The sequence below is a fragment of the Perca fluviatilis genome, chromosome 19, assembly GCF_010015445.1.
Source record: "Perca fluviatilis chromosome 19, GENO_Pfluv_1.0, whole genome shotgun sequence".
NCBI lineage: Eukaryota > Metazoa > Chordata > Actinopteri > Perciformes > Percidae > Perca > Perca fluviatilis.
In genome coordinates, this window is record NC_053130.1 from 2,766,670 (window position 1) to 2,776,669 (window position 10,000).

Consider the following 10,000-nt stretch of genomic DNA (forward strand, 5'->3'; position numbering starts at 1 on the left):
ATTATAAATTTTACAAAAGGAAAAGATCCGTTTAATGTTATCAAACAATACAAAACTATTATTTTTTGTTGCCTGAGCAGAAACTGAAAACTAGAGCCCGACTGATGAAGGATTTTTAAGGCCGATATCGATACAAATATTTGGTGATTTAAAAATATGATATATATATATTTTTAAAATCCAGAAACGCGTAACAAAACATGAACAAATCTCCCTAACATTGAAGTATTTTATGAGTCCTCACTAAAATAATATGATAATGTTTAAAAATAAACTTGTTTGTTTTATTGTCACATCAGAACATCAAAATATAGTAGGGCTGTGCTCCACTGAAGAAATTCTTAGTCGACTAACACACATTCAATCGTATCGACTCATCGATTAGTTGATTTAATCGACCGATCTGTAAATCTGAGTTTCTCCACTAAGAGTCCTGCTAAAAGCACCACTTTAATTCTTGTGTTTACCAGAGATGAGCTCGTACCTTTCTTGGAAATAAGTCATTCAGCATGAAAAACAGCATCAGACATGACTAATGGACTAAAGAGATCTAGGTTGACTAAGACCAAAACCACCGATTAGTCCACTAATCCACTAAGAGGGAGCAGCCCTACAAAATATATTAAGTTAATTCATTAATTAAGTATATTAAATTCTGATAAATAAAATGTATAAAAATTCAAACTTAAGATATGAAACTTAAAGGGTTACCCACCATGACGCTGTAGAGCGCCCTCTGGTGGACAGACTACGCAACGCCAACACTCAGAACATGGTTGAAGGGGATTTCGTCCATTTTTATTTTATTTTTTAAATATTAATTTATTGGCCATTATAAACGCTGATACCGATAGTTTGGAAAATGCCTAATATCGGCCGATGATATCACCCGCCGATATTGGTCGGGCTCTACAGAAAACATTAAAAAAACTCTTTATTTGACAAAGGAAAAATCTGAATTTTATGAAGGTCATATCTATTGTTTGTTTTTTTGCCTGAGCAGAACATTTGTATTGTTTTTTTTTGTTTTTTGTTGCCAATGCTTTCTAGATTTCTGCAGATATCCAGATAATTATAATATATATATATATTATAATATATATATTTTTTTTAATATTATTTTTTTTCTGGCTGGAAGAACTGAATCTTGGGTGGAAGAAGCGAGTTTTCACCTGGAACTGGTGCTGGTTGCAGGCTTCCTGCAGGCGAGCTTTACGGACAGCAGAGAGGCGCTCCAGAGCCGCCCACTGCTCCTGTACAGAGAGAGAGAGGGAGAGGGGAGAGGGAGAGGGGGGAGGGAGAGGGAGGAGAGGGAGGAGGGAGGGAGGGGGAGGGAGGAGGGAGGGAGGGAGGGAGAGAGAGAGAGAGAGAGAGAGAGGGGAGAGGGACAGAAAGAGGGAGAGATGGAGAGGGAGGGAGGAGGGAGGAGGGAGGGAGAGAGAGGGGAGGGAGGGAGGGAGGGAGGGAGGAGAGAGACAGAGAGGGAGACAGATAGAGGGAGGTGTTAGGAAATCATAGTTACAACATTAGGCTCATAGGATTCATATTAAAAGTTTTGTGTTCATGTTTCTTCTCGATCATTTACATACATTTCTTAAAAAGTGACTACAGGTTTCATTTTTAAGTAACAGTCTGTGTGTGGCTGGCTGGCTGGGGGGGTGGGTGGCGGGGGGGGGTGTGGTTGGGTGGGTGTCTGTGTGTTTGGGTGGGTGCGGGTTTGTGTGTGTGTGTGTTTGCTTGTTGGTGTTGGTGTTTTGTTTGGGGGTGCGCCCGCCTCTTCCTCTCTCTGCGCCCCCTCCCTTCTCCCCCTGCGTGTGTGTGTGTGTGTCTGTGTGTGTGTTTCTGTCCGTCCCCCTCCCTGCCTGTCTCCCTGCCTGCCTAAAAACCTTTTTGTGCGTTTTTTAATCTTGTTAGCGCCCCAAACCCCCCCACCCCTCCCCCCCTATATCTCTCCCTCTTAATCTTCTATCTTTTTTTTTAACAAAAACCTGCCTCCCTCTTAATAACCACCCTCTCTCTCCCTCTTTACCTTTATGCTTAATGTCCTGTATCCCTTTTTTCTAAATCTTTTAAATTTTCTTAATCCTTCTCTACTTTTCTCTCTATTTATTTTATAATTAAACTTGCCAATATTTCTTTAAATTTCTTTGACTGTCTGTCTATCTTTTTTTCTGTTTAAATTTTTATAAGTTCTTTAATCTTGTCTGCCTGCCTGCCTACCTGTCTGCCTGTCTACCTGTCTGTCTGTACCTGAATGTCCTGGATGCGTTCTTTAATCTTGTCTGCCTGCCTGCCTACCTGTCTGCCTGTCTACCTGTCTGTCTGTACCTGAATGTCCTGGATGCGTTCTTTAATCTTGTCTGCTCCGAAGTGCCCGTTGGCGACCAGCTCCTCTCCCTGTCTGATGGTCTGCTGCAGGTGGGCGGCGCGCCCGCTCATCTCGTCTTCGAAGGCTTTGTGCTGACTCAGCAGTCGCAGCGCTCCCGTCAGATCCTTCCCATAATCCTCGGAGGACAGGATCTGCTCCTTCTCCCGGATCCAGCCCTCCTGCACGCCAAAGACACATTCAGGACCCGGTTAGTTAGTCCCAAATAAAACGTTTGGCGTTGTTATTACATTCCATGTCATTTAGCGGAGGCTTTCATCCAAAGCGACTTACAATTAATTGCTTTCAACTGTGAAGGTCCAAACTCCAGACAACAAGGAGTAAGCGCAGTACATCAGCTTCTTAACCCTTGTGTTGTCTTCGGGTGCGAGTCGGGTCAAATCTGACCCGTTTTCAAAAGTTTTTCATATCAGAAATATGGGGTTCTTTCAACCAAATTGGCCTATTAATAATTTGGCAGATTTGCCGACTCTGAGACTCCCAGAAATTCCCCCAGCAGCAGAAGAGTTTTCTAAATTCAAGCTGGGAAACAGGTTGGCTGTGAGTCGACTTTTAAAATGTAATCTTTGTTTTGCTTGATTTGCTGAATTCTAAGATTTCTAAGGAACTATTTGCCGCCTTTTTTAGAGCTTTATGTGGACCAAACTGTACGTGAGAAGACTATATGAGAAATGGAATAATACAGTCAAAGGTATTTGACTTCTTCGAAATAAAAGCATGAAAATTAAACTCTACATGTCTGGCCCTTGATGCGATTCTCCTTTTCCAGTGTGGCCCTCTGGGAAGTTGAGTTTGACACCCCTGGCCTAAATTAAGACTGATGCATGGATGTTCTTCGCAGGTAAAATGAATGATTACTTTCAGTGAATTTGGGGTGTTCTGCTCAATTTTATAGCATTTGTAAAAAAAACTCTTTAAATGGTTTTGGTCTCCTGACTAAACTTTGACATAAACTAGTCTGTGATTATCCATCAACATCTGATATAAAGTTAGTCAAAATAATTCATAAATTCAGCTTTTTTAAACTCAAAAATTAGGTATAATTTCATATACAAACATACATTAGATTTATAGACCATGAATTAAAAAAAGCTTAAACAAAAAAAAAAAAGACAAAAACTTTTTTTTTAAATCATCAAAAGGGGCGCCCGGATAGCTCAGTTGGTGGAGCGTGCGCCCATATATATATATATATATATATATATATATATATAAAAATGTAAAATATGAATAATTATAATAACGGGAATAATGATACTGAACCTCTTCGGCCATTTCCCAGAAGAACTTCCAGAGGCGCCGGGACTCCTCGAGGCGAGCGCGGCGCTCGGCCGCCAGCTGACTCAGCTCCTGGTAGCAGAAGTCCATGTGGGCGACCCGATCCCGGATGATCTGGGGATCACACGGCTTATAACCTGAGGAAGAGGAAGAGGAAGGGGGGGAAGAGGAATTGTCATGATTATTATTTCTGTCTGAATGAAAAACAACAGAGAGAGAGAGATGATGAGCTAAATTGTGGTCTGTCTGTTCACTCTGTGTGTGTGCCTGTCTATGTCTGTGTGTGTGTGTGTCTGTCTGTCTGTCTGTGTGTGTGTGTCTGTCTGACTCTGTCTGTGTGTCTGTCACTCTGTCTGTCTCTCCGTCTCACTGTCTCTCTCTCTGTCTGTCTCACCCTCCATATCGTCGGCGAACTTCTGTGCGTTGCGGTTGACGTTGCGGACGCGGTCGGCCTGGATGCTGATGTCGGCCTCGACCAGCGCGTGTTTCTGCAGCAGGTCCTCCACGCCCAGCAGGTGTTTCCCGTAGTCCTGGGACAGCAGCAGCATCTACAGGGACAGAGAGGTCAAAGGTCAGGACATCCTCCAACCACTGACAGAGAGGTCAAAGGTCAGGACGTCCTCCAACCACTGACAGAGAGGTCAAAGGTCAGGACGTCCTCTAACCACTGACAGAGAGGTCAAAGGTCAGGACGTCCCTCTAACCACTGACAGAGAGGTCAAAGGTCAGGACATCCTCCAACCACTGACAGAGAGGTCAAAGGTCAGGACGTCCTCCAACCACTGACAGAGAGGTCAAAGGTCAGGACGTCCTCTAACCACTGACAGAGAGGTCAAAGGTCAGGACGTCCTCTAGCGACTGACACATGTAGGATTTAACACCAGTAAATTAGCAGTAGTATGAAGTCTGACTCCACGGTGCATTCTCAGCTAAGTCACTGGATCAGATTCTCCGAAAAAATCTGCTGAATCGCCTTAAAACAGAAAACTCGCTCCAGACTTCTAAAAAGAGAAAAGTGCTGAAAAAAGCGGCAAACATTTTGAAAATAGCACCAAAAAAAAAAAACATAGAAAAAACATGTTGAAAAAAGTGGCAAAAAAGCTGCAAATAAAGTACTGTGACAAAAATATATTTTTTTAAAACGACAGAAGTGTTAAAAGAAAGCAGCAAAAATGTGGCAAAATCTGTGAAAATATTACAAAAAAAAACATTTTAAAAAATAATCACAAAAGTGTTCAAAGAAAGCGGCAAAAAAGTTGGGAAAAAGCGGCAAAAACTGTGAAAATAGTATAAAAAAACCTCATAGAAAAACAACCGTGTTGAAAAAACGTTTTTTAAATGTTGAGAAAAATGGCAGAAAAATAGCAACAAAAAAAAAGGGCAAAAAGTCAACAAAACTGGTGGAAAAAAGCAACAGAAACAGCTGAAATCTCGCATAGGACCCCAAATTGTTTCGGGCAGGCAGTGAACGGAGACGGAGCTTCTGAAATGGTACCTTCATCTCGTCCATCCAGTCCATGATGTAGAGCATCTCCTGGAAGACCCTCTGCAGGCCCAGGTTCAGCTCCAGGCGCAGCCTCCGGGCCTTCAGCAGCTCCAGCAGGTACTCCCACAGACGGATCACGTTATCCTTCCTCGCCGTGATGCGTTTGATGTCGTGGTAATTCTCAGTCTCCATCTCTTTGGCCACGGAAACCACCGCCTGCGCCAGAGAGAGAGAGAGAGAGAGAGAGACAGAGAGAGAGAGAGAAAGAGAGAGAGAGAGAGAGAGGGAGAGAGAGGAGTGAGAGACAGAGAGAGGAGTGAGAGAGGGAGGGAGAGAGAGAGGCAGAGAGAGAGAGAGACAGAGAGAGAGGGAGAGATAGAGAGAGAGAGAGAGACAGAGATAGAGAGAGAGAGAGGAGTGAGAGACAGAGAGAGGAGTGAGAGACAGAGAGAGAGAGGAGGGATGAATGGAAGACAAAAAGGACAGATGTCTCCTTGTTTTGAGTTTCCTACGCTTTGAAACATGTCGGAAAAACAGATTTAAATGTTTTCCAACAGTGACATTCTTTATAAAGTTTAATTTGTTTTGAACATCGGTACAGGCAAGAAAACATAAACTCAATCCTCAGCCAACTTCTCTGGTCCTACTTTAGTTAAATACTAAACTATTTAATTCTTCACTTATTTATGTATACTTTCACATACATACATACATACATACACATATACAAACGTACATTAGATTTATAGACCATGAATTAAATATATATATATATATATATATATATACACACATGCAAACACACATATACACACACACATATACATGCAAAAACACACACACACAAGCAAACACACACACATGCAAACACACATATATACATACACACACACGCAAACACACACACACATACATACACACACATGCAAAAACACACAAACACATACTCACACACACACGCATACATACATACACACACACGTAAACAAACACACACACACAAACACGCAAACTCACGCAAACACACACACACAAACTCATGCAAACACACAAACGCACACACAAACACACACACATGCAAACACACACACATGCAAAAACACACACACACACGCAAAAACACACACACACACACACACACACACATGCCAACACACACACACACACACACACACACACACACACACACACACGCTATCCCCTACCAGTGACCATGTTTCATCCGTCAGTTAAATAAAACTACGACCAGCCAAGTCTGCATCCATCCCATAATCATGGATGAGAGAGACTCTTTAAATCAGACTGTATCTGATCGGATCAAGGCTTAGATTGTGATCAATGTTTGCACCGATCACCGACCAATCAATAGTTTCATCATCGTAATTCTGTCTCGTTCTGACCTGAACTCGCTCCTCGTAGGCGGCGATGTCCGTTTCTATGGCTTCATGTTTCTTTGTAGCTGCTTCTACGGCCTGCAGGTCAAATCCAAAGTTATCCTGAGGAAAGGAAACAAGGAGAGGAGAGGAGGAGGGAGACAAGCAGGGGAGAAAGCAAAAGAGGCAAGGAGAGGAGAGAGAAAAGGAGATAGGGACATTAAAGTATGCCGATACAGTATGGCCCCAAAGGGGAGTTGTTTTGCGTTATGTTAAGCGATTTCATGAAGATTTCCCATTAAAGTCTATGGGAAATTTCGTGGCGTTTTTTTGCCGATTTCGTAAAAACCGTGCGGCAAATCTCTTAGAAAAGTCATAGCACACCATTCCCGGTCATTACACACGTTTTGATGCATTTCGTGTGCATGTGTTGGCAACGCTCCGTGACTAGTAGCGGGACAAAAATGTGGCGGAATAATAAGTATGGGGGATAATAGTCATTCTGCCGATTGCTGCTATTGCAGCACATCGGCACACTAAACAAGTGACTGACTGTTCATGATGGTATGGAAGACGTGTGTTACCTGGGAGACAAGCCGCTGGTTCTCACTCAGCCACGTTTCCCTCATGGCGGCCTTGCGGTCGAAGCGGCGGGCGAGCTGCTCCAGCTTCTCCTGGCGAATCAGCTCCGTCCGCAGAGCCAGCTCCCGCTCGTGCTCCGCCTTCTCCAGACGCTCCCACGCCTAAAACAAACGCACACCAGCCGTTGTTATTATTGCATTGTTGTCTTAATTATGTTGTATAATTCTGCATCCCAGGCAACCCGTAACCCGTGTTTTCACAACCTTCTTCCCATGAAAGTCAACTCTAACCCTAACACAAGATACTGACTGGTTTTCGGGCCCCCCCCATACAGTAAAACTGCACATTTTAGAGTGGCCTTTTATTGGGGCCAGCCTAAGGCACACCTGTGCAATAATCACGCTGTCTAATCAGCATCTTGATATGCCACACCTGTGAGGTGGATGGATTATCTCGGCACAGGAGAAGTGCTCACAAGCTAAGTTTCCATCCACTTGTCAATCGAATTATCTGAAATTCGGTAAAAAAAACTCATGTGAATAAAGCTGAGTGTGAAAATGTGTTTCCATCCAGCAGCTTTAAAGCCAATAAAAACCTGTTGCGGGATGACGTCGCATGCTGTTTTGCGATCAAATTGGTATATCGAATTGATTTGAGACAGGTGTTTCGTTCATTTTCGCACTGAATCGCACAACATTCAAGCACACATTTGCGCACAAAATATTGCACAAGTTGTAATAGTGCTAATGTGCCAGCTGATAGCGACATATCAAGCTATAATAAGAAAACAACGACGCTATCAACACATTGCTATGATGATGCAGATGCACATTTCTTAGATTGTTGCTATCTAAAATAGCCGTTATATTTTGCTCGTAAATTAAATTCAAAAAGTCTCTCGTCTCCTCGTTCGTCTGCTCCCATCACGTCTTTGTTGATGCCCGCCATGTGTGCAAACAGAGAGGAAATACTGGGCGGGAATGAACTACAACTTCTTCTTCTTCTTCACTTTGTGGCGGGTTGCAACCATAAAATGACCTAAAACGTAATCGCAATTCATTAATTTATTCGGCAAATAACGTTTCCATCAGCGTTCATCGCATAAGCCGATCTATATATATATATATATATATATATATATATATATATATATATATATATATATATATATATATCGATGAAGAGAAAATCAGATGAGACCGAAACGTATTTCCTCTGAGTTGATCTTCATGAAATTCTATTGAATTTTACTGTTTCCATGACGGCACTTTTCATTCGATATCACTTAATTCGGATAAAAACGTGTGGATGGAAACATAGCTACTACCACAGATTTAGGAACAATATTTGACAGAAATAAGCCTTTTGTGTACGTAGAAAAAGTCTTAGATATTTGAGTTCAGCTCATGTGTTGCATTTATAATTTTGTTCAGAGTACATTAAAATTTTCTACGTTAGATCCCAAACACCTTTTAGTAAATGATGCATTTATGAGTATATATGATATGAATGAGGATAGGGGACCTTGTTGATGTCGGAGATGAGTTTGCCCTCTCGGGGAGTGTAGACCTTCTGGTTGTTGGCTCTCATCTTGCTCTGGATGGTGAACAGAAGAACCTCCAGGTTCCCCTTCTCTGTGAACCTGCGCGCACACACACACACACAAACACACACTTAAAATGCTGTATTGTATATATGTATATATGTATCCTGATATGTATCCTGATATAATTTTACACTTTGGTGTTTTTAAAGCGTTCATTTTGGATTCCCCAAAGTCACACAGCGGGAATGTGTGTGTGTGATTGAGTCAAAATATGATATATATATATATATATATATATATATATATGTCTGTCTCTGTGTGTGTGCTGTGTGTGTGTGTGTGTGTGTGTGTGTGTGTGTGTGTGTGTGTGTGTGTGTGTGTGTGTGTGTATGTGTGTGTGTGTGTGTATATATATATATATATACAGAGTGGACTGACTTTGGCGGTTTCTCCACCGTGCGGTACGTGTTGAAGGCCTGCAGCTGCTGCTGGACGCCCACCAGAGAGTTGGCGAACTTCCTGTTGTTGAGGATGATGATGGTCTGCTCGATCCACTCCAGCAGGTCCGACGCCAGAGACTCGTACTTCTCGATCATCTTCTCCGTCTCGATGGCGTTGTCCAGAACCTGGAGAACACACCGCGGGAGGAGGGAACATGTTAGGAGGTTAGGAAAAAGTCTGTGAAGGTTCTCAGTTATCCTGGGGGAGAGTTGGGCTACACCAAGTGTCTTTTATCTCCAGTAGAAGAACTAATCTCTGTTTAAACTAACAGGGCCAAACCTAAATATCTCATCATCATCCTGGTATACTGGGCCTGAAGACGGCCAGGGGAAGGTGAGGGGGGAAACCCAGAGCAGGGGGAAATGAGAGGGGCATAGAGCAGGGAGGGGAAAGGGGCAAGGGGAACAGGGGAATGAGAGGGGGAAAGGCCGAGCAGAGAGGGGGGAATGAGAGGGAAAGGGAATAGGGACAGAAGGGGAAGAGAGGAGACAGGGGGGAGGAGCAGGGGAATGAGAGGAAGCAGGAGCAAGGGCAAGAGGGGGAAGCCTGAGCAGGGGGGAATGAGGAGGGGAAGCATGTAGGGGGGGGGGGGAATGAGAGGGGAAGCGAGAGCAGGGGGAATGGAGAGGGGGAAGCATGGAGCAGGGGGGAATGAGGAGGGGGAAGCATGGAAACAGAGGGGAATGAGAGGGGAAATCTAGAGCAGGGGGATGAGAGGGGAAACGCCAGAGCAGGGGGAATGGAGAGGGGAAACAGAGCGGGGGGAATGAGAGGGGGAAATGCCAGAGGAGGGGAATGAGAAGGGGAAACAACAGGAGTCAGAGCAGGGGGAATGAGAGGGGGAAAAG

The 10,000-nt window shown here is 43.5% G+C and overlaps 1 protein-coding gene across 4 annotated transcripts in view; it reads right to left on the bottom strand.

Moving 5' to 3' along the window:
• Positions 1-10,000, bottom strand: part of LOC120548309 (spectrin beta chain, non-erythrocytic 1-like) — a 92,756-nt gene that overhangs the window by 59,213 nt on the left and 23,543 nt on the right. For 3 of the 4 annotated variants that reach the window (XM_039784457.1, XM_039784453.1, XM_039784455.1), the window contains 9 exons: positions 9,090-9,277; positions 8,630-8,747; positions 7,108-7,266; positions 6,551-6,646; positions 5,160-5,366; positions 4,059-4,212; positions 3,650-3,801; positions 2,329-2,547; positions 1,173-1,253 (listed from right to left, as the gene is read on the bottom strand). In XM_039784457.1, coding sequence (XP_039640391.1) covers positions 1,173-1,253; positions 2,329-2,547; positions 3,650-3,801; positions 4,059-4,212; positions 5,160-5,366; positions 6,551-6,646; positions 7,108-7,266; positions 8,630-8,747; positions 9,090-9,277 — 1,374 coding nt within the window. Of the gene's footprint in view, positions 1-1,172; positions 1,254-2,250; positions 2,302-2,328; positions 2,548-3,649; positions 3,802-4,058; positions 4,213-5,159; positions 5,367-6,550; positions 6,647-7,107; positions 7,267-8,629; positions 8,748-9,089; positions 9,278-10,000 lie in introns of those variants that run through there. The other variant, XM_039784456.1, reaches the window with a different exon arrangement.